General features: G+C 45.2%; 1 protein-coding gene across 1 annotated transcript in view; it reads left to right on the top strand.

The window, feature by feature from the left end:
- LOC137544920 (vomeronasal type-2 receptor 26-like) overlaps positions 1–15,138 on the top strand; it is a 42,842-nt gene extending 27,704 nt beyond the window's left edge. The window contains exons 2-3 of the mRNA XM_068266019.1: positions 9,718–9,841; positions 14,066–15,138. Of these exons, the coding sequence (XP_068122120.1) occupies positions 9,718–9,841; positions 14,066–14,961 (1,020 nt within the window). The 3' untranslated portion in view covers positions 14,962–15,138. The remainder of the gene's footprint in view (positions 1–9,717; positions 9,842–14,065) is intronic.
- Positions 15,139–25,432: the final 10,294 nt, after the last annotated feature.

The raw sequence follows: 25,432 nt of genomic DNA, 5'->3' as shown, positions 1-25,432 counted from the left end.
AATACCGGCCTTAATTATCTTTTTCTATAAAATTCATTGTACCTAAGAGGTCTTTGTGGAAGGCTACTAGGACACCCCCTTTGTTTGTGAAAATTGTTGCAAATCACCTGAGGGAAGTTGGGATGAGAGCAGGATGGAGACTTGCCTTTCACAAAGCGTGTCTCTTGAATAAAAACACCTGTCTCCTTAAAGAGACTCCGTAACAAAAATTGCATCCTGTTTTTTATCATCCTACAAGTTCAAAAAGCTATTTTAATGTGTTCTGGCTTACTGCAGCACTTTCTGCTATCACAGTCTCTGTAATAAATCAACTTATCTCTCTCTTGTCAGACTTGTCAGCCTGTGTCTGGAAGGCTGCCAAGTTCTTCAGTGTTGTGGTTCTGCTATAAACTTCCCCTTCCAGGCCCCTCTATGCACACTGCCTGTGTGTTATTTAGATTAGAGCAGCTTCTCTCTTCTCTCTTATCTTTTACAAGCTGGATAAATCGTTCTCTGAGCTGGCTGGGCTTTCACATACTGAAGAATTACAAACAAGGGCAAAGCTGTTTGCAGGAAGAAACAAGCAGCCTGTCACTTCAGTGCATGAGAACAGGGGGAAAGAAACACACAAATGATCTCTTGAGATTCAAAAGGAAGGGTGTATACAGCCTGCTTGTGTATGAATGTATTTTCTATGTGTGGACATACTGTACATCAACCTACTTCCTGTTTTGGTGGTCATTTTGTTTGTTTATAAACAAACTTTTTAAAACTGTTTTTAACCACTTTTAATGCGGCGAGGAGCGGCGAAATTGTGACAGAGGGTAATAGGAGATGTCCCCTAACGCACTGGTATGTTTACTTTTGTGCGATTTTAACAATACAGATTCTCTTTAATGTCTCCTTCCACATAGAGTGTTGCTTGATAGGAGTGTTAAGTCCTTTGACATTTATGAAAATAAAGTAAACCATAGTTTTTGCTGGGGTGCTGAGTTAAGTAGCTAGTCATCTGTTGTTTCTGAGAGATTTGCATCTTGTAGGGAGACCAGGAACGCTTCGGGGAGGTGGAAGGGAGAAGGGGAAAGGACCAGCCTTGCAAAATGATCAGGAAAGTGACCAGGTGTGGGAGAAAGAGATAGGAAAATTCCAGAAATGTACTGGTTCCTGTAGCGGGAGCTGAACTATATACAGTCAAGTTGTGATCAACATCTCCACCTTGGGGGAAAAGGTGACAAATTGTCCTCCAAATGAACAGCATCACCTCAGGTAAAGCACACATAGGTACCCGAAAGAGTTTCCAGTACCCTTTAAGGGACTAAATGCCAGTCTTGTGGAACTTTAGCTGCAGGTGGAGGATGCTGGGGTTTAGGGGCATCATCTTTGGTTTAATTCCCCAGGAGGTCAGTAGTTTCAATCGTCATCAGTGACGTGAATAGTGAACTCCTTACTGCCTCTGGGTATTAGTAATTCAGTGGAGAATCCCCAGTGATAGAGAATATAATTTTCTTTTAAGGCCTTAGTAATTGGCATTAAAGATCTGTGTTTGGCTAGCATGGCTTAAAGGGAAGGTCCAAGCAAAAAAAAAAAATGAGTTTCACTTACCTGGGGCTTCTACCAGCCCCATGTAGTCATCCTGTGCCCTCGTAGTCACTCACTGCTGCTCCAGTCCCCCGCCACCAGCTAGTTCTGCTTCTACCAGCCCCATGTAGCCATCCTGTGCCCTCGTAGTCACTCACTGCTGCTCCAGTCCCCCGCCACCAGCTAGTTCTGCTTCTACCAGCCACATGCAGCCACCCTGTGCCCTCGTAGTCACTCACTGCTGCTCCAGTCCCCCGCCACCAGCTAGTTCTGCTTCTACCAGCCACATGCAGCCACCCTGTGCCCTCGTAGTCACTCACTGCTGCTCTAGTCCCCCGCTGGCAGCTTTCTGACCTCGGAGGTCAGGGCCACATTGCATACATTTTTATGCATTCCAGCTAGTGCAGGAACAAAAATGTATGCGTTGCACCACTAACGCGTAAAAATGTATTTGTTAATGTTCCTGCACTAGCGGGAATGTGTAAAAATGTACGCAATTCGGCCCTGACCTCTGAGGTCAGAAAGCTGCCAGCGGGGGACTGGAGCAGCAGTGAGTGACTACGAGGGCACAGGATGGCTGCATGGGGCTGGTAGAAGCCCCAGGAAAGTGAAACTCATTTTTTTTTTTTGCTTGGACCTTCCCTTTAAGACAAATCTGAGCATAGGGTGATTGATTTGAATAGATCCGGTGAAGAGCCATGTTGTTTGACAAATTGGAGCAGGTTTTCTTTCATGTGAAAGAACTGGAAATTGCAGATCGCACCTCTGTAAACATTATCAGGCAGGTTTTGTGGTTTAGGGAGCCTGTGGGTCCTTTTTATAAATTGTTCTATATCTGATAGTTGCGACAAGGTTGTGCTTACTAGTTTACCAACAAAATCTTTTAATTGTGCTTGTGAGATTGATTCATCTACTCCTCTGAATTTAAAGAGAAACTCCAACCTAGAATTGAACTTTATCCCAATCAGTAGCTGATACCCCCTTTTACATGAGAAATATGATGCTTTTCACAAACAGGGGGCGCTGTATGACTGATTTTGTGCTGAAACCCCTCCCACAAGAAGCTCTGAGGACCGCAGTACTTTTGGCAGTTTGTTACAATGTAACAAGGTTCACAGACAGGAATTAGCTGTTTACAGCTGCCTCTAACAGCCAAAACAGCTAGGAGCAGCTACATAACCTGCCCACAGTAAAAATGTCACCATGTAATAAATGTCAGAATGTAAATCGGGGAGAGGAAAGATTTTACAATGAGCAAACACTGACTAAATCATTTATACATAATTATTGTAAAAATGAAGCACTTTTTTTACTACATTATTTTCACTGGAGTTCCTCTTTAAGGTTGCTTCTATTCCTGTCTTCCAGATCTGCTGCCGGGGCTGGCTTAAGGGGCTCCGGTGCCCTGGGGCAAATTGAATGGGGGACAACTGCCTGAGCCCCCCTCCTCCCCAGCAGTAATTACGACTGCTCCCTGGGGCCCTTGCTAACAAGCTGCAGCAGTAATTACTCACCTCTTCCTGCGGGTGGTGGCGGCACAGTTAAGACACTCTTGTTACATTGTCCTCCTCCTCCTCTATGATCCGGTGCACGTTATTTGTAAACACAAGCTGGGTCATAGAGAAGGAGGAGGCCAACGTGGCAAGAGTGCCTGGACTGTGCCGCCCGCCGGAAGAGGTGAGTAATTACTGCTGCAGCTTGTTAGCAGGGGCCCCAGGGAGCAGTGCGAGCAGAGGAGCGTGCAGCATTTAGCAGGGTCGGCGGTGTGGGGCCCCTGCAGAGGTTGGGGGCTCTGGGGCAATTGCCCCCTTTGCTTCTATGTCAGCGCCGGCCCTGTCTGCTGCTTTCATTTTAAGCCAGTTGATATCCTGCTGATTCTGTTCCCAGCAATCCACCAAGTTATTGTGCTCCTTAGTTAGCAAAGCAATGCTATTTTTAACAGTGGCAACTCTGTCTCCTAGAAGGCTGACTGATTGCTGTAAATGAGTAGTTATTTGTAAGATGTCTGCAGAGAGAGATGATTTCAGGGACATTAAAAGATCTTTTAAGTATGCCTAAGTAATCCCTTGTTCAGATGGAGGGAAGCGCATGTGTTATGTGCTGCTCCGGAAGAGGAGAGGCCAAGATGGCCACCGAGCTTACCTGCTCGTTCAGAGCTGACAATTTTAGTCTGGCCTTTTCCGGGCTTCTGGATGTTGGAGTGCCTGGATCTGGGGAAGAGTCACCAGTTAAGCAGGAGGAGAAGGGTACCGCTGCTGTAGTAATCGCTGCTTCCACATCTCTAATCGCGACTTCTGTCTCTGACCCTCTAGCGCCATCTTTGTTGGAAGTGCGGGCCTGCATGCCTGCAAAGATCTCCAGTAGTTTGAGTAATTTAGGGGCCCCTTTCTTGTGTTTAAGCGATATCTCCAGGTCCATCAGGGATTTTGCCATCATTTGCTTCTAAAGATTAACATAATTTCCACTTTGGCCCGCTTTAGACAGGGTAACTGCTCAGGAACTCCTGACTCAAACGTCCAGCGTGATTGACAAGACAAGACAAGACAAATAACATTTATATCGCGCTTTTCTCCTGGCAGACTCAAAGCGCCAGAGCAGCAGCCACTAGGGCGTGCTCTATAGGCAGTAGCAGTGTTAGGAAGACTTGCCTAAGGTCTCCTACTGAATAGGTGCTGGCTTACTGAACAGGCAGAGCTGAGATTCGAACCCTGGTCTCCTGTGTCAGAGGCATAGCCCTTAACCATTACACCATCTAGCCACCGTGGACACAATCCCATTGTTTTGTCTCTAACTGGTACAATAAAACTACCATTATACATTTTAGGCTAGTCATTTCTTGGTTAAATGACCAGAATCAGGAGGGGATCAAATGTTTCTTTCCCTTGCTGAAGTTGATGAATAATGGGGGTGGTAATGTCCATTGATGAGGACTATTTGTGGTAATACTCATTTCCATTCTCTGAGGAAAGCTGTACAGCTATGTATCAACATTTAATGACAGACACTTAATGGGACAAGAAGCCGCATTCAAAGAGACAATGGAAATCCCATCTGGCTTAACTCTAGGAAACACAATCATACGTAATATTGGGAATAGCCACACCCTTATTACAACACCACTGGCCGTTCTCCAGGGCACCGGAACTGGAAATGAAACACTGAACATTAGAGCAGAGAATGTCACCTGGAAAGGAGGCAAGGTACGGAATCTGTTGGTAAATGATTATTGTTTATTTATTTTCTCTAAGTTTGTCTTAATTCTCTGTTGATAGAGTTAGGTGAATCTCTATCAGTTGAATAAACAGGATTATGATTAAAATACATTTCTTTGAAAATGTCAGAAATATTGCACTACTTATCTTTATTTTTTATATTTCTCTTTATGATTTTTGTTTTTTCAAGATGTCATAGTAACATTGTTGAAATTATGTACACTTGACTTATATACAGTGGGTTGTAAAAGTATTCGGCCCCCTTGAAGATTTCCACATTTTGACCTCGATTCATAAAGCATTACCTCATGCGGTAATGCTGAAAACGGCAGACTTTACCGACCACTTAGCAAAATGTCAATTCATAAAGTCTGTTACCGCATGAAAAGCTGACATTACCGACCAGGGAGATAAATTACCGACTTGGCTGCAGTTACCGACAACACATGTCAGTAAATTGTCAGCAAATGTCAATTCATAAAGCCTTCAACAAGCGGTAAGCCTGGCGGTAGTTACCGACACCTCTAGTGAGGCGATAACAAGTTACCGACACCTCTGATAGCTCTGATGAATGCAAAAGTGCAGAGAGCCGAAGTCTGTTTGAGTCATCAGTGGAGAGAGCCAGAGAGCCCTCTGTGTGAATCATTTCAGCAGGCAGGGAAAGACTGTGTGACTCATCTGTCTGAGTCATCAGTGGAGAGAGCCAGCTGTGTGAGTCATTTCTGCAGGCAGGAAAAGACCGTGTGACTCATCTGTCTGAGTCATCAGTGGAAAGAGCTGTCTGTGTGAGTCATTTCTGCAGGCAGGGAAAAACTGTGTGACTCATCTGTCTGAGTCATCAGTGGGAGAGCCAGAGAGAGACGTCTGTGTGATTCATTTCTGCAGGGCAAAGAGAGAATCGCCACACTGCTCTACTCTACTGCTCAATGGGCTGCGGTAATTTACCAACCTCCAAGGGCAGCTGGGTAAATCTTTATGAATTAGCACACAGACCTGGAAAATACCGAGTGCGGTATTTTCCCGACAAGATTTTTTTATCGCACTGCTGTTTATGAATCGAGGCCTTTGTCACATTACTGCCACAAACATGAATCAATTTTATTGGAATTCCATGTGAAAGACCAATACAAAGTGATGTATACGTGAGAAGTGGAACGAAAATCATACATGATTCCAAACATTTTTTTTACAAATCAATAACTGCAAAGTGGTGGGTGCATAATTATTCAGCCCCCTTTGATCTGAGTGCAGTCAGTTGCCTATAGACATTGCCTGATGAGTGCTAATGACTAAATAGAGTGCACCTGTGTGTAATCTAATGTCAGTACAATTACAGCTGCTCTGTGAGGGCCTCAGATGTTGGCTAAGAGAATATTGGGAGAAAGAACACCGTGAAGTCCAAAGAACACACAAGAAAGGTCAGGGATAAAGTTATTGAGAAATTTAAAACAGGCTTAGGCTACAAAAAGATTTCCAAAGCCTTGAACATCCCAAGGAACACTGTTCAAGCGATCATTCAGAAATGGAAGGAGTATGACACAACTGTAAACCTAAGAAGACAAGGCCGTGTACCTAAACTTACAGGCCGAACAAGGAGAGCGCTGATCAGAAATGCAGTCAAGAGGCCCATAGTGACTCTGGACGAGCAACAGAGATCTACAGCTCAGGTGGGAGACTCTGTCCATAGGACAACTATTAGTCATGCACTGTACAAAGTTGGCCTTTATGGAAGAGTGGCAAGAAGAAAGGCATTGTTAACAGAAAGCATAAGAAGTCCCGTTTGCAGTTTGCCACAAGCCATGTGGGGGAAACAGCAACCATGTGGAAGAAGGTGCTCTGGTCAAATGAGACCAAAATGGAACTTTTTGGCCAAAATGCAAAACGCTATGTGTGGCAGAAAACGAACACTGCACATCACCCTAACACACCATCCCCACTGTCAAATATGGTGGTGGCAGCATCATGCTCTGGGGTGCATCTCTTCAGCAGAGACAGGGAAGCTGGTCAGAGTTGATGGGAAGATGGATGGAGCCAAATACAGGGCAAATTTGGAAGAAAACCTCTTGGAGACTGTAAAAGACTTGAGACTGGGGCGGAGGTTCACCTTCCAGCAGGACAATGACCCTAAACATAAAGCCAGGGCAACAAGGGAATGGTTTAAAACAAAACATATCCATGTGTTAGAATGACCCAGTCAAAGTCCAGATCTAAATCCAATCGAGAATCTGTGACAAGATCTGAAAACTGCTGTTCACAAACGCTGTCCATCTAATCTGACTGAGCTGGAGCTGTTCTGCAAAGAAGAATGGGCAAGGATTTCAGTCTCTAGATGTGCAAAGCTGGTAGAGACATACCCTAAAAGACTGTCAGCTGTAATTACAGCAAAAGGTGGTTCTACAAAGTATTGACTCGGGGCTGAATAATTACGCACACCCCACTTTGCAGTTATTTATTTGTAAAAAATGTTTGGAATGATGTATGATTTTCGATCCACTTCTCACATGTACACCACTTTGTATTGGTCTTTCACGTGAAATTTCAATAAAATTGATGCATGTTTGTGGCAATAATGTGACAAAATGTGGAAAACTTCAAGGGGGCCGAATACTTTTGCAAGCCGCTGTAAGGGTGTGAAAATAGCCAGCCTGTTGAAAAAAGTTTAGTACTTCCCAGACAATGTGAGAATCATGGTTCTATCTGGTGGATTCTTGCATCACTCATAGCTTACAAAAAGTGCGGGCTGTAGAGAAAGAAGTACACAGTGTGTTACTAGAAACTGAAAGTATTCTGCAGACACATATAAATGCACATGTATGCAATTAAGGAAGGAGCAAGTCTTTTTTTACAGTATAAAGATACAAACAATAAAATGTAAAACTTAGAAGATATAAAAAGAGGGCCTTTCAATGGTAAAAATAAAATAAAATAAAGAATTACATTAATTAAAACTACTTAACAGTAACAATTAACAGAAACCATTTATTGCTGCTCACCTGGGAGAGCCTACTGGTGTAGAGGTAATGCCCCCCTCTTTGGACCAGAAGGTTGGGCGTTCAAAACTCATTGTAAATAAGTAGTTTAACTGCCTATTTATGTATCTATATTCTTTCCCGGCACATAACACAACATACAACATCACCTCCTGAGCATGCATTCGAATTTTGGCTACTGTTTCAGCAGTGAGAGTGGAGGTATCAGCTGTTAGCACAGCCCAAGTGAACAGGGGCAGAGAACATTGGTAAGCATGTTTGTTAATGTAAAGAATTTCTAAATATGTCATAAAATAACTTTTCTAGCTATTAAAAAAAGCAAAAAAACACAGCTTAGTCTGATGTTCTTTCTATTGCTACAGGGTTATACCAGTAGCCTAATGTATACCAGTAGCCTAATGTTTATTGTAGTGCCCCTCTAAGTAGGGATGCTCAAATCTGCCCTGGATGAAATCCAAATAGTTATTATTCCGATTTAATCCAGTTAAAATGAAATCACGTGTGCGGGGTGGGCGGGGGTTAATCTTACCTATCATGACATCTTCTTCGCTTCGTCCCTCGGCGCCTCCCATGATGCGGTCCAAGTGACGGTCACGTGACTACAAACACTTCCTCCTTCCGGGTTGATGGAGAAAGTGTTTGTAGTCACATGACGTGCGTGGAACGCATTGTGGGAGGCGCCGAGGGAAGAACCGAAGAATACATCATGATAGGTAAGATTAACCCCTGCCCACCCCACACAGGTGATTTGAGTTTAACCGGATGAAACCGGAATAACAACTATCCGGATTTTATCCGGAGCGGATTTGAGCATCCCTGCCTATAAGTAACTCACCTCTGCTCTCAAACCCTCTAGTGACAGTTGCCATTGATTCAGCAAAATTAAAGCTTAGTGAAAATAATTGATAGCTTCCTTTGTAATGCAAGTTAGGTATGGTCTCGTGTTAGTCATGGAACATAAATATTTTGATGTATACCACCACTCATGTGTACCATTTATAAGTTGTTTGTTCCACCAATATCTCTTGGTCACTCTTGGCGAAAAAAATTCATTACGATGCCAACATCAAATCAACAAATGTTGTTTCAGGCAGGGCCGGCCCGCTCATGAGGCAGGGTGAAACTTTTGCCTCAGGCGGCAAACTTCTAGGGGCGGCATCCGCCCGTCCGTGGGTGCGGGGGGGGGGGGCTGCCGAGCTGGAGGAGTAGCGGGCAGGATAGGGGTATTGGGCCTAGCGGTGGGGAGGGGGGTCGGACTCGCCTGGGTCCCCTGATCTGCGCTCCCCACCAGCTTTAAATGGTGAGTAAGCAGCCGACAGTAAGAGGCACGGGCGAGGGATCACTCACCTCTTCCTCATTCCAGCGTGCGCTCCACTGACATCACTTCCTGCAACGCCGGCCACTTACAATACAGTGGGCGGTGTTGCAGGAAGTGACGTCAGTGGAGCGCACATTGGAATGAGGAAGAGGTGAGTGAACCCCGCCCGTGCCTCTTACTGTCGGCTGCTTACTCACTATTTAAAGCTGGTGGGGAGCGCAGATCGGGGGACCCAGGCAAGGGAGGGGGGGGTCCGACCCCCTCCCCATCGCTAGGCCCAATACCCCCGTCCTGCCCGCTACCCCTCCAGCTCAGGCGGCAAAAAAGTCTAGGGCCGGCCCTGGTTTCAGGTATTGTCTTAAATGACTAACTATGCATAGTTTATTGCAAGCTTTGTCTTCAGGCATGATATACAGCTGGATCAGAACCGTACAAAAGGGAATGCTACATGCTGTATATTACATTCGCTAAGGATCTGATCCATTTCCATATCATGCCTTAAAAATAAATTTAAAGTTTTTAGAGCTTGCAATAAACGGTGTACAGTTAGTCATTAAAAGTAACACCCAAATCAACATTTGTTGGTCTGGTGCTGGTGTATCTTCCTTGTAATGTTCATGTATTTTACTGCATGTACAAGATGCCACAATCCCGATGCAATGACAGATGTCCTGCTGGATACAGAAAAACTCAAAATGGAGGATTTTTCATCTGTTGCTATGACTGCATCCCGTGCTCAGAGGGGAAGGTCTCCAATGTTACAGGTGGGAAGGATCAATAAGGGTAACAGAAAATCACACCATGACAGTGATTACATCATTGCTTACCTCAGGATCAGACAAAAATGTCTTCTTGTCTCCATCCCAGTCTATCTACACATGCTACAGTTTTTTGATGTGAGATTTGAAGCCACTGAAGTTTTTAGTTTTAAGTGTGGAATTGATTTGATAAGGTCGTAGAACAGGGGGCAGGGAAAAAAAAACCTCCCATATGTTGATGCTTTCCATCTTCCCAACACTTCCGCCTCCATGACCCAAAATTCTGGAAGTGTCAAGATGATGGAGAGCAGAATGCTACACATTGAGAAGAGGGGACAACATAAGTGATGTTCACTCATCCTTATTGGTGATACAGCAAGCCTGTCATTTATATACCGTATATACTCGCATATAAGCCGACCTGCATATAAGCTGACCCCCCCATTTTTACCTAAAAAAAAGTAAAAAATGATTGACCCCCCATATAAGCCGGGGGTAGCAAATGCTGGCCGCCTTATTCCCCGAGTGTGTCCCAGTATAGCTAGTAAAGTGCCTAGTATAGCTAGTATAGTGCCCAGTATGGGTAGGTAGTGCCCCAGTATAGATAGTATAGTGCCCAGTATAGGTAGGTAGTGCCCCAGGATAGCTAGTATAGTGCCCAGTATAGCTAGTATAGTTCCCCCGTATAGTCAGTATAGTGCCCCAGTATCGCTAGTATAGTGCCCCAGTATCGCTAGTATAGTGCCCCAGTATAGCTAGTATAGTGCCCCAGTATAGCTAGTATAGTGCCCCAGTATAGCTAGTATAGTGCCCAGTATAGCTAGTACAGTGCCCAGTATAGCTAGTATAGGGCCCCAGTATAGCTAGTATAGTGCCCAGTATCGCTAGTATAGTGCCCAGTATCGCTAGTATAGTGCCCAGTATCGCTAGTATAGTGCCCCAGTATCGCTAGGTAGTGCCCCCCGCCTCCCCTCACCCCTGCGGCCGCCGCTGCTTTTACCTTAGCTGGCACCGCTTCTTCTATTCCCCTCCTCTCCGGCTCCGTAGGACAGCAGCACTCTTCACGGCGGCTGCTGTGATGAGACAGGAAGCAGCAGAGAGCACGGCTTCCTGTAGCGGAGGTTGCTATGGGGACCGCTTTCTCTCTCTACTGCAGCCGCCGTGAAGAGCGCTGCTGGGAATTACGGAGCCGGACAGGAGGGGAATAGAAGAAGCGGCGCCGGGTAAGGTAAATGCAGCGGTAGCGGCGGCCGCGGAGGGGGGCGGACCACCACCACCACCACCAGACTCGCATACAAGCCGGCCCCCCAACTTTTGACCCACTTTTTGGGGTCAAAAAGTCGGCTTTTATGCAAGTATATACGGTATACAGTATATATTTTCAATGTATAGTGAGGTTGCTTAACACTACTTCTTGCACCGGTGACAGTATATCTACAACCCTTGAGACTTCATCTTAGCTCCAGGGGTGTGGATAAACATAACTTGCCGTGATTGCTCAGTGCACGTGCTAATTCATATTCCTGCATGCTCCCACACACGTACTCACCTGTTGATCGGTGAATGGGAAAATGTGTTTCCAAACCTGGTCGAAGTGCCTGCAATCAGAAATCACTGGCATCTCAATGATCATTGACAAAGTGAAAGTAAAAACACACAACACTTCCTGTGTACTGATCACAATACAACAGTACACAGGAATAAAGTGGGGGTTCAACTAGTCGACAAAGAGTAAAAAGACACCTACATACATTAAATTAAATAAAAATAAATACATCCCCCATTAATTAAACCCTTAACCCCCCACCCTTCCATAGTTACCAAAATAAAACACTTGCAAGAAAAAATAAACAGAGTGGCATTTAAAAAATGCTAGTTACTTTAGGGACTTGACTTTTTTAATATGCATGTCATCAGGGTAAATTACTGTTATTTTTGTAAATAAGGGCTTGTAATTTGTGATATTGTGTAAACGGACAACAAAACTGAAAAAAATACACCTTTATTTCCAAATAAAATATTGTTGCCAAACATTGTATTAACATTTGAGGGGAAAAAGTCACACTCTTTAAAGGTCTTAACCGACATCTGGATATAAGATGGCTACTGGGTGTGTATACAGAAGTGCCCAGATTGTATACAGAGTTTTGTCTGTGGTGTTCCACAAACAGGATCTGATTTAGGCATAGGCAAACCAGGCAGTTGATAGGCTGACACCTGCAAAAGGGGGCACCAAAGAGCTGTTCTTAACACACTGGCTTTATGGGGCTTGATTCACAAAGCGGTGCTAACCTACTTAGCACGTCTAAAGTCTTTAGAAGTGCTAACCAGGGAGCTAAGTAGGTTAGCACCGGATTTCTCAATCAGATTGCGCGCAAAGTTTTGCGCGCAAAGGTTTACGCGTGCAAAGTTCTATGCGCACGCTAAGTCCCATAGGCTTTAATGGGCACTTCGCGCGGAGTACCCTGCGCTCTGTGCAGTGCGCGCTTAAAGTTTTACGCGCGTAAAGTTTTATGCACATATAGTTTCGCGCGCGAAAAGCTCGTTTAGATGTGCTAAGGGGGTTTTCACAGGCGTGCTAACAGTTAGCACCGCTTTGTGAATCAAGCCCATGGAATTCTTATACACAAATGCCAGAGAACCGCTTCAGTTCACAAGTACATTTTGTGAGCTGTGTTTGGTCGAAATGTTTTCTTTTCTTGCTGGCTGTAACGGTCTTGTAACAAGTACATGTCAACAATCTTCTAGCTTACAAATTAAAATAATCTTATAAAGGTTTCACTGCCTGGAATATGCTGAGATGTCAAAGAGCAATATTTTAACGAAGTACCCAACTTTACAATAAAATTTTGCATAGAACATTAACCTCCTTGCCGGTTTTCCCGACCTGAGCTCGGGGTAGAAAAAAGCAGCTGCTATCGGTGATCCCGAGCTCAGGTCGGGGTAGGCATTGCAGAGCTGTACCTGCAGTTGTGGAGTCCCGCGCGCGATCTCGCTGCGCAGCGGGACTCCAGCCTCTCTCCCCGGCAGTGTGGGGTCTTTCCCTGGCCACCGGGATCCCCCATGTCCCCGCTATTCTTCCGGGGACCCGGCAGCCAGTTGGAGCAGCGCAGCCGTGGTGGTGGCAGCAGAGCGGTGGTGGCAGCGTGACGTCATCGGGGGCGGGGCTAACATTGAAAACGAACTTCTCTATATTAGAGAAATATAGAGAAGTTCGTTTATATGTATATTAGCGCCATCTTGTGGGCAAAGAGAAAACTGCAGCCCAGGAGCCCAGGAAGGTAATTTTTTTTTAATTTTGCTGCAGATCTCCCTGCCAGAATGATTTTTTTCAGGTTTTAGGGTCTGAAAGAGTGAAAAAAAATTGCACCGCTTTTAGACCCTAAAATCTGGAAAGAATCAGACCGCCAAGGAGGTTAAAACTTAAAACATGCACATATGACAGCTTTTCCTGCATAAATAAACCTCTAGAATTCTGACAGCAGCACTTTGCATTTCACAAAGTCAGCTCCCCATCTGGTGTAAGTAGGTATCCCGGAACACAACTCGATCAGCTGATCAGTTAGCTGATCACTCATTGGTTAATTGTAGTGCTATGTTCAATGCAAAGGATAGTAAGTTTGGACGTGGTTTGTATTAGGGACTGGAAAAATTTGAAAAAGTAGCTCTTAATTCTCTGAAATGTCACCATGTCTTTTTTACTTTACCTAAATAAAAAAGAACATTAATTACAAGAAGGTAGTTTCTCCATTACTCTAGTACATTGAACCACGGAGCTGTGTGGTACTTGCTGTGGCTCGTTGCATATATCCAGATCATTGCTGTTGCTTCTGCATGCTTCCTACTATAGCAGATAGTAAAATATATCAGTAACATTACTGATGCTCTACAACCCCCATGTCACATCCATTTTTACACGTACCTTTGTAAAAGTACGCATGTAAATGGTGCACAGTGGTTTCTACTATTCCAGTGGAGGTGTTGTGATCTGCCAAACTCATGTGCCCAAAAATAAGACTGGAGCTCATGTAGTGGAAAAGCCCTAATAGTAAGTTCAGTCCAGACCTGCAGGAACACTTATGTTCTCCAACACTAGAAAATCATCATCATGTTCATATATGTGAAAAAATAAAATGTTACTTCAGATATAGATGATACATTTTCACTGTTCCACCTGTTAGATTATATTAGATATATAAGTCATTTATTTGCTTGCTTCTCCCTTTTCAGACAGTGAAAGCTGCTTCAGATGTCCTGATGAAGAGTGGCCGGATGAGAAGAAGGTGAATTGTGTCCCCAGAACCTATGACTATCTTTCCTATGAAAATGATGCTCTGGCTTTAATATTTTCATTGGCTGCTTTAATATTTTCCTCCATGACATTGTTTGTATTAGGACACTTTATTTATTACTGGGACACCCCAGTTGTGAAGGCCAATAACCGGACTGTGAGCTTCATTCTTCTGGCCTCCATCCTGCTGAGCTTTCTCTGTGTCTTCTTGTTCCTCGGATGTCCTGTAGATATAACCTGCATGCTGAGACAAGTGTCATTTGGAATCTTCTTCACCATCTCGGTCTCCTGTGTTCTGGCCAAGACTGTCACTGTCTGCCTGGCCTTCAAAGCCACCAAACCAGGAAGTTACTGGAGAAAATGGGTTTCTGTCAAACTTTCCTATTTCTTAGTTGCCACCTGTTCTTCTATCCAAGTTCTGATTTGTGTTGTTTGGCTGTCAGTGTCTCCTCCATATCAGGAATATGACATGCTCTCTTCTCCTGGGAAGATCATCATTCAGTGTAATGAGGGGTCGGTGATTGGCTTCTACTCTGTGTTGGGTTATATGGGGTTTCTGGCAGCTGTGAGTTTTCTCCTGGCTTTCATGGTGAGGACATTACCGGACAGCTTTAATGAGGCCAAGTACATCACGTTCAGCATGCTGGTGTTCTGCAGTGTCTGGATTGCCATGATCCCGGCCTATCTGAGCACCAGGGGGAAATACATGGTGGCTGGTGAGGTCTTCGCCATACTGACCTCCAGTGCTGGACTATTAGGCTGTATTTTCTTTCCAAAATGTTATATTATACTTCTCCAACCTGAGCTGAACAGCAGGGGGAAATCAATGGTATAGAATATGAACCTTCAAAGCTCTATAATTCACACAATGGTCATAAGTTTGAAATTGCAACTAATATACTAGTCTTTGACCAACCCCCAGTATATTTGATTATGTCTCAGGTAATAGGTCACAAATTCTTGCCACGTATCAATTAAAGTTTTCTTGATTACTCTCCAAGTTCTTTTCTATACCTCCTCTGTGTGTACTAAACCTCTTTGAGTCTGTTCATTGAAATCTTTTTTCTGTCCCCAATGGCAATAGATTTATTTTATTATTGATTTTGTAAGAGGTTCCTTTTGATCAGGTTTCTGAAAGAGCCTTAGCTACATTTAAAGGATATTTGAAGTGACATGTGACATGATCAGATAGACATGTGTATGTACAGTGCCTAGCTCACAAATAACTATGCTGTGTTACTTTTTTTTCTTTCTCTGCCTGAAAAAGTTAAATGTCAGGTATGTAAGTGGCTGACTCAGTCCTGACTTAGACAGGAAGTGACTACAGTGCGACCCTCACTGATAAGAAATTCCCCTTTTTATCTCTTCCTTGCTCTCAGAAGCCATTTTCTGCTAGGAAAGTGTTTTATAGTTGGAATTTCTTAGTGGGGATCACACTGTAGGCACTTCCTGTCTGAGCACTGTACATACACATGTCTATCTCATAATGTCACATGTCACTTCGGGTATCCTTTAAGAATTCAGGTTTCCTCCCCCTTCCCTCGTGTCCCACTACCTCCACTGACCACTAATATGTGAGTGTCCAATAAAGATTACCTTTCGATTGAATAAATTAGGTTGTAGGAGAATTTTGGGTAGAGTATTCCTTTTCCTGAAATGCCTTTACTCTAAAAGTATATTATGCTCCTTAGGTGCTGCTCCTTAGGTGCTGCTGTCCTAATGATGAGGAAGAAAGGCAATTTCCTGACAGGGAAATGAAAACTCGGGCAGTAATGATCTCCTCAGAATAATTTTACCTTTATACTGGTACCAGGTTTCACTAATAAATTAATAGAGTGCTTATTCCCCTCACTTCCCATCTCACCTTCTCATAACCTTCTCATAACTCCCTAACGAAAGCCTTGTAGGACCTGAAGAGAGAAGAATAAGAAGACATATGCACAGGATAAGAACCTTACTTAATTGTGTCCACCCTTATGACTCCTTCAGCATAGTATGGGTCCAACCCATGGGTGCCAACCACCTGTTTATTATATTTTTGTTTTGTCTTTTTCAGGCACCTCAATTTCTTTGAAGTCAATGATAGGGTGCACCCTGAGCAACAGGTACAACAAATAATATAAAAAGCTATTCATATATTAGTTTCACCTTTTAAGTTGAATTACTGAAATCAGTGGACTTAATAAATTTTTTGAGTTTTACCTGAATACTATATTTATGGATATTTTAATATACTATTGATCTATTTCAAACTGTCTTTTTAAATTATATAGTTAGGTGGCTTGATAAAATTCAAGTGTTCCCTGGAACATCTGGCCACAGTGGAGGGGGCTTATACCCGAGTCAATCACGTTTTCCTGGTTTCTGAGGGAAAAGTGGGTACCTCAGCTTGTATACTGGTCAGCTTATATCCCAGTATATTTAGTATCTAATTAAAAGTTAGTGATACTGTAGAACTTTCAATGCTGATATTTTGTACATAAAATAACTGTTTGCATTAAAAGGCACATATCTGTGTAAGAATAAAGAAAAAAACAAATAACATTACAATTTTATCATAGGTTTTTGCTGTATCTGTGCGTCTGTGCGTGTAAATCTGTCTCAGATGTATGCATATAAGATGCTGGTGAGTATGTGTCTCTCCTGTGCATAGGATGTGCACAGCTGTTGGTGACACTATATCTGCTGTGTGACATGGACTGGTGTCCTGTACAGTCTGTCTGTTATCTGCTGTCACTCCTCTCCGTCACTTACTATGGAACAGTCATAGCCTGGAGCCTGGACACCCAGTGCAGAATAAATGCCAGAAGATTCCTGTTTGAATATGAATACTATCAAGAGGGAGATTTGATAATTGGAGGACTAATCTCTGCCCACTACGAATCTGTAGGAAAAAGTTTTATTGTACCTGGTAAATTTCCAGGTCTTCCTGCTTGCATATCGTAAGTTCCTTCTTACATTCTCTTCCAGTTGAGCGGTTATCACTCTTTGCCATTCTGGACTTGAGGCTTCCATTGCTAGAGTCAGAATGTCAGAGATAGATTCAATATTATGCAAGACACACTGGAGTTGATTTACTGTTACCCCCGAGACACTCATATAGCCGGCGGTCATTGCTTCATTGTGATACGCAAGCCCCTTCACCGCAGCAAGGTAATGATCACGAAGGGGATGGGCACATGTACATGCCTTTTGTTTTGTTGTTGCAGCTGCACTGCAGCCAGAAAAATGAGGCAGGCATGTACACGCACCAGAAAAATTAGTATAGCAGCCACTGCTAGCAGCAGCCTTAAAAATTCAGGGAATCCACCTAGAGTCCTGGACCCTGTTGGTGGTGGCGGAGAAGGCAGTCAAGTGGCCTGCGGGCAAAGATGCTGTGTGGGGAGCGAGTTAGTCTTGGGGCAGGCAGTCACACAGCGTGCAGGCAGAGATGCTGTGTGTGGGGACTGACTTAGTCTTTGGGCGGGCAGTAGCCCTCCAGGATCCATGCCTCATTCATTTTGATAAAGGCGAGGTACTGAACACTTTTGTGACTTAGGTGACTTCTCTTTTCAGTGACAATGCCTCCAGCTGCACTGAAGGTCCTTTCTGACAGGACGCTTGAGGCAGGGCAAGACAGAAGTTGGATGGCAAATTGGGACAGCTCTGGCAACAGGTCAAGCCTGCGCACCCAGTACTCCAAGGGTTCATCATCGCTGCTCGCATCCACACTTAAGGCCATGGAGTCGGCTACCTGCCGGTCCAGGCATTGGTGGAGGGTGGATCCGGAATGGCTAAGGCGAGGTGTTGTACTAAAGAATGTCCGCATGTCCGACATCACCATGAGATCGCTGGAGCGTCCTGTCCTTGCATGCGTGGACATGGGAGAAGGATTACTGGCAGTGGCACCTTTATGGCGTTGTGCTGTGACATCACCCTTATACACATTGTAAAGCATACTTGCCAGCTTGTTCTGCATGTGCTGCATCCTTTCTGCCTTCAGGTGACTTGGTGGTAACATGTCCACCACTTTGTGCATATACCGAGGGTCTAGTAGCGTGGCCACCCAGTACAGCTCATTCTCCTTGAGTTTTTTTTTTTATATGGGGGTCCCTCAACAGGCTGGACAGCATTAAAGATGCCATCTTCACAAAGTTGGATCCAGACATACTCTCCATCCAGTCTTGCTCTTCCTCAGTAACGTCAGGTAAGTCCTCCTCCTCCTCCCTCCAGCCTAGAACAATACCACGGGGACATTAAGCAGCACAAGCCCCCTGCAACGCCTGCTGCGGTTGTTCTTCTGCTGCTGCCTCCTCCTCCTCCACAGAAACACATTCCTCATCATCCGAGTCTGACTCCTCTTCCCCACACGACTCTTCGTCCTCCTCCCTCCTCTGTGCTGCCGCAGGTGTTGAGAAGGCATCTGGTTCTGATGTAAATTGTTCCCACAACTGTTCCTGCCATAACTGTTCCTCTTCACGCTCCTCCACAGCTTGATCCACCACTCTATGCACAGCACGCTCCAGGAAGTAAGCGTAGGGGATCAAGTCGCTGATGGTGCCTTCACTGCGATTTACCAGGTTGGTCACCTCCTCAAATGGCCGCATGAGCCTGCATGCATTTCGCATCAGTGTCCAGTTGTTGGGGAACAACATACCCATCTCCCCAGATTGTGTCCTTCTACTGAAATTGTAGAGGTACTGGGTGACGGCTTTCTCCTGTTCTAGCAGGTGAGAGAACATGAGCAGTGTCGAATTCCAGCGAGTCAGGCTATCACATATCAAGCGTCTCACCGGCAAGTTGTTTCTCCGCTGAATGTCCGCAAAGCATGCCATGGCCGTGTAAGACCGCCTGAAATGCCCACACAACTTCCTGGCCTGCTTCAGGATGTCCTCTAAGCCTGGGGTCAGCCACTGTTCCACCTGTTTGTTAAGAGCAGCCAGGAGAGCTGGTCCAGTGTGACTCTCTGCTTTGAGGCAAGACATGTCTAAGATGGCATGACACCGTCGTACCTGGCATGCGGCATAGGCCCTGGGGAGATGGGGCTGTGTAGCTGGAGAGGAGATTGCAGCACCAGCCAAGGAGGAGGAGGATGACAACAGCGAAGAGGATGTAGAAGGGGGAGAGGAGGTGGCAGGAGGCCTGCCTGCAAGCCGTGAAGGTGTCACAAGTTGGTCCGCTGCACAGCCACGTACTCCCTGCTTGCTATCGGTCACCAGGTTGACCCAATGGGTTGTGTAAGTAATGTACCTGCCCTGACCGTGCTTGGCAGACTAGGCATCCGTGGTCAGGTGGACCCTTGACCCAACGCTGTGTGCCAGAGATGACACCACTTGCCTCTCCACTTCATGGTGCAGTTTGGGTATTGCCTTTTTAGAGAAATAATTGCGGCCTGGCATCTTCCACTGTGGTGTACCAATGGCCACAAATTTACGGAAGGCATCAGAGTCCACCAGCTTGTATGGAAACAGCTGGCGAGCTAACAGTTCCGCCACACCAGCTGTCAGACGCCGGGCAAGGGGGTGACTGGCAGAAATTGGCTTTTTCTGCTCAAAAATTTCCTTCACGGACACCTGGCTGCTGTGGGCAGAGGAGCAGGAACCACTCAAGGTGAGAGGCGGAGTGGAGGAGGGTGGCTGTGAAGGTGCAAGGGAGAAAGTGGCTGAAGACGCTGAACCTGAAGGAGGAAGGGGCTGGCTGGCTGATGTTGGCTGGCTGTCCATAGGTGGCGATACATGGCGCTTGACACTGCCACCAGCTGTTTCTGACAACGAGCTCCCCCTGCTTCTTTCAGCAACTCGTCTCCTCCTACTCCTCTCTGACTCCCCCTCTGAACTGTCCCCCTGTTCATCTCCTCTATTGGGAAACCCACGTGGCATCTGTATCATCATAATCATCATAATCATCATAATCATCCTTCCCTGCTTCGCTTGCCTCAGACACCTCCAAAACTGCACCAACAGCAGGTACTTCATAATCCTCCTCCTCACATGTTACGTCCATAGTGTCGCGTAACTCACACATGAGGTGGTGTAACTTGCTTAGCGCCTTCATCTTGTTGTTGCAGTAGTGGCTGGGAATCAGTGATTTCACCACCAAATAACTCCTGCGAAGTGTCAAATACAGCGGATGTGGTGCTTGTAGTAGCGCTGGTGGCTGCGGGAGATGAGGTGTTCTGTGTTAAATAGTCAACCACGTCCAGACAAACTTGGGAGTTGATGGCACGTGCCTTCTTCTGAGCACTGTACTTTGGGCCAGGGCTGCATGAAATCATATAAACATGACCTTGCACAGACCTGCCAGTGCCGGGTGGCCTTCCTCTGGGTCTGCCTCTACCTCTTCCTCTACCTGTTTTGTCCATTTTGTCCATATCGGGGGGGTGAAGTAAAAGGTATGCACTTACTTGATTAATACAATGTTCAGTCACACAGGTGCAGTTAACAGGTGTGCACGGAGTGGTATATCCCACTGCGTGCACTCACGTAGGTAGGTGGGTTCACTGAACACAACAGCTAGGTATATGCAGTGATGAGGTGGGTTCACTGAATACAACAGGTAGGTATATGCAGTGATGAGGTGGGTTCACTGAACACAACAGGTAGGTAAATGCAGTGATGAGGTGGGTTCACTGAACACAAAAGGTAGGTACAGTGGCTTGCAGAAGTATTCAGCCCCCTTGAAATTTTCCACATTTTGTCATATTGCTGCCACAAACATGAATCAATTTTATTTGAATTCCATGTGAAAGACCAATACAAAGTGGTGTACATGTGAGAAGTGGAAAAAAATCATACATGATTCCAAACATTGTTTACAAATAAATAAGTGCGAAGTGGGGTGTGCGTAATTATTCAGCCCCCTTTGGTCTGAGTGCAGTCAGTTGCCCGTAGACATTGCCTGATGAGTGCTAATGACTAAATAGAGTGCAACTGTGGGTAATCTAATGTCAGTACAAATACAGCTGCTCTGTGATGGCCTGAGAGGTTGTTTAAGAGAATAATGGGAGCAACAACACCATGAAGTCCAAAGAACACACCAGACAGGTCAGGGATAAGGTTATTGAGAAATTTAAAACAGGCTTAGGCTACAAAAAGATTTCCAAAGCCTTGAACATCCCAGGGAGCACTGTTCAAGCGATCATTCAGAAATGGAAGGAGTATGGCACAACTGTAAACCTACCAAGACAAGGCCGTGTACCTAAACTCACAGGCTGAACAAGGAGAGCGCTGATCAGAAATGCAGTCAAGAGGCCCATGGTGACTCTGGACAAGCTGCAGAGATCTACAGCTCAGGTGGGTGAATCTGTCCATAGGAGAACTATTAGTCATGCACTGTACAAAGTTGGCCATTATGGAAGAGTGGCAAGAAGAAAGCCATTGTTAACAGAAAAGCATAAGAAGTCCTGTTTGCAGTTTGCCACAAGCCATGTGGGGGACACAGCAAACACGTGGAAGAAGGTGCTCTGGTCAGATGAGACTAAAATGGAACTTTTTGGCCAAAACGCAAAACGCTATGTGTGGCAGAAAAATAACACTGAACATAAGTCTGAACACACCATCCCCACTGTCAAATATGGTAGTGGCAGCATCATGCTCTGGGGGTGCTTCTCTTCAGCAGGGACAGGGAAGCTGGTCAGAGTTGATGGGAAGATGGATGGAGCCAAATATAGGGCAATCTTGGAAGAAAACCTCTTGGAGTCTGCAAAAGACTTGAGACTGGGGCGGAGGTTCACCTTCCAGCAGGACAACAACCCTAAACATAAAGCCAGGGCAACAATGAAATGGTTAAAAACAAAACATATCCGTGTGTTAGAATGGCCCAGTCAAAGTCCAGATCTAAATCCTATTGAGAATCTGTGGCAAGATCTGAAAACTGCTGTTCACAAACGCTGTCCATCTAATCTGACTGAGCTGGAGCTGTTTTCCAAAGAAAAATGGCCAAGGATTTCAGTCTCTAGATGTGCAAAGCTGGTAGAGACATACCCTGAAAGACTGGCAGCTGTAATTGCAGCAAAAGGTGGTTCTACAAAGTATTGACTCAGGGGGCTGAATAATTACGCACACCCCGCTTTGCAGTTATTTATTTGTAAACAATGTTTGAAATCATGTATGGATTTCATTCCACTTCTCACATGTACACCACTTTGTGTTGGTCTTTCACGTGGAATTGCAATAAAATTGATTCATGTTTGTGGCAGTAATGTGACAAAATGCAGAAAGCTTCAAGGGGGCCGAATACTTTTGCAAGCCACTGTATATGCAGTGATGAGGTGGGTTCACTGAACACAACAGCTAGGTATATGCTGTGATGAGGTGGGTTCACTGAACACAACAGGTAGGTATATGCTGTGATGAGGTGGGTTCACTGAACACAACAGCTAGGTATATGCAGTGATGAGGTGGGTTCACTAAACACAACAGGTAGGTATATGCTGTGATGAGGTGGGTTCACTGAACACAACAGCTAGGTATATGCTGTGATGAGGTGGGTTCACTGAACACAACAGCTAGGTATATGCAGTGATGAGGTGGGTTCAATGAGCACAAAGGTAGGTATATACAGTGAAGTGGGTTCACTGAACACAAAAGGTAGGTATATGCAGTGATGAGGTGGGTTCACTGAATACAACAGCTAGGTATATGCAGTGATGAGGTGGGTTCACTCAACACAAAAGGTAGGTATATGCAGTGAGGTGGGTTCACTCAACACAAAAGGTAGGTATATGCAGTGATGAGGTGGGTTCAATGAGCACAAAGGTAGGTATATACAGTGAAGTGGGTTCACTGAACACAAAAGGTAGGTATATGCAGTGATGAGGTGGGTTCACTGAACACAAAAGGTAGGTATATGCTGTGAGGTGGGTTCACTGAACACAAAAGGTAGGTATATGCAGTGATGAGGTGGGTTCACTGAACACAAAAGGTAGGTATATGCAGTGAGGTGGGTTCACTCAACACAAAAGGTAGGTATATGCAGTGATGAGGTGGGTTCACTGAACCAAAAAGGTAGGTATATGCAGTGAAGTGGGTTTACTTAACACAAAGGTAGGTATATGCATTGAAGAGGTGGGTTCACTAAACACAACAGGTACTAGGTATATGCAGTACTGGGTATTACAATGTGCACCTGTCACACAGGTAGTCTCTGAATGTGCTGGGCCTGGCAGTGGCACACACACACAGTATGAATAAGCAAGGTTGTCTATGCAACACAAGTGTCAGTGAGTGACACACAGAAAAAAAAATAGATCACAAGAACAAGATTAGCTCTCAAAAGAGCTGTTGTGGGGTGCTATTTTAGCAATAAGAATCAGCCAGGAGCAAGCTAACAAGCCTATAACAGCCTAACTAATCCTTCCCTATGAGAGACTGTCAACAGCTGTCCCTTCTTTCACTATTGCAGGCACACGAGTTAGTGCAATGGCCGGCGGAGCCTGCCTTATATAAGGGCTCAGCTTAAAAGCTCCCGCCATTAGGTGTAACTGTCCTTTCTGGTCTCTGCCTCCCTCTTGGTCTGAACTTCTCTGCATGTCCCACGATGCTTGTCAGACTGAGAGGTGAGATGAAAGTACAGTAAAACCTGTTGGCTGTAGCATGAGCGCCATAAAGGGGAAATAGGTAAGCTGATCCCATCACTGCCACAGTGCTGATCTTTAGGTCAGAGTGGGGAGCAGAGGAAGGGGGCCTGTAAATGGTTTGGGGTCACAATGATATACCGGAGTAATACAGCTATTGAGCTTTCTACAATGTCTCCAGTCCTTTTGATACAATCGCACTAATATAATAAATGGGAAAGTTCGGATGTTTGGATGTTTGGATGTTTGTTACTCGATCACGCAAAAATGGCTGAACGGATTTGAATGAAATTTGGCACACACATAGTACATTACCTGGAATAAAGTATAGGATACTTTTTATTCCCATAACCGAAAAGGGGGCGGAGACAAATACAAATTTCACTGAGAAATGTAAACTGCAGCCATTCTTACACTGTTAATGGCAGGGTTCTCAAACTTTGCTCAGTTGGTCACTGGTTGACTGGGATTGATATTCAGAAAAGGGGGTGGAGGCACAAACAGCCAATCAATTTTGTTTCATTTCAGTGCAAATTATTGAAGTCAAAGACCGCAAAGCTCACAAACTTGGTCATTAAGTAATTGTGTGTTAGGGTTAGAAAAAATGGCCGCAGCCAACACCAGTCAAATACATACCCAGGCAACGCCGGGCCATCAGCTTGTACAATATAATACAATGCAATAACATTTGTAAAGTGCTTTTCTCCTATAGGAGTCAACCACAAGTTGCTTTTCAGTTTGGACTTAATGCTTCCAGGGATGGAGATGTCCTGATTAGGTGTGGCAGGGAGTTCCAAGGTATAGGGGCAGCATGACAGAAGGCTCTGACTCCAAAGGTTTTGAGTTGGGCTCTAGCAGTGACCAAGTTATTAGATCCTTTTGATCTAAGATTGTGAGGGGTGTGGTGCAGTGGCAACAAGTCCTTCAGCTATCCAGGACCAGATTGTTCAAGGATTTGAATGTCAATAAGCCAGTCTTTAACAGAATTCTCAATGAAGTGAGTGAAGGGTTGGTGGTATGTAGCAATGGCGGGGTTAGCTAGTTAGCAGCCTTGCAGCAGCATTCTGTACTAATTGCAGGTGATGCAGATCTCTGCTTGGAAGGCATGTGTAAAGAACATTGCAGTAGTAGTCCAGCCGTGATGTGATGAAGGCATGGCACTAGGGTTGGAAGATCTGCTGGAGGTAGGAGGTAGTGTTGGGCGAACAGTGTTCGCCACTGTTCGGGTTCTGCAAAACATCACCCTGTTCGGGTGATGTTCGAGTTCGGCCGAACACCTCATGGTGTTCGGCCAAACCGTTCGGCCATATGGCCGAACTAAGAGCGCATGGCCGAACGTTCCCCGAAGGTTCGGCTAGCGCTGTGATTGGCCGAACGGGTCACGTGGTTCGGACCCGAACGCGCTCTGATTGGCCGAACGGGTCACGTGGTTCGGGTCAATAAATACCCGAACCACGTCATTTCTCCGCCATTTGTCTGTGGGTTTAGCTTTGGGTAGGCAGGCAGGGTAGTTCTCTCTCCAGCCAGGCTAGCCAGGGTCCCCCCAGTCATTGTGTCGCTGCTGGGAACAGTAGTACACCGCTCACCCACACTATATAGCATTGTGTTTACTGCACTCTGTGTCTGCTGGGAATAGTGGTACACCGCTCACCCGCCACTGTATAGCATTGTGCTCTGTGTCGCTGCTGGGAATAGTAGTACACCACTCACCCACACTATATAGCATTGTGTTTACTGCCACTCTGTGTGTCTG

The sequence above is a fragment of the Hyperolius riggenbachi genome, chromosome 1 (assembly GCF_040937935.1).
Source record: "Hyperolius riggenbachi isolate aHypRig1 chromosome 1, aHypRig1.pri, whole genome shotgun sequence".
In the NCBI taxonomy this organism is placed as follows: Eukaryota; Metazoa; Chordata; class Amphibia; order Anura; family Hyperoliidae; genus Hyperolius; species Hyperolius riggenbachi.
Note: the sequence above shows the minus strand (reverse complement) of the source record. Positions and strands in the feature narration are given on the sequence as shown.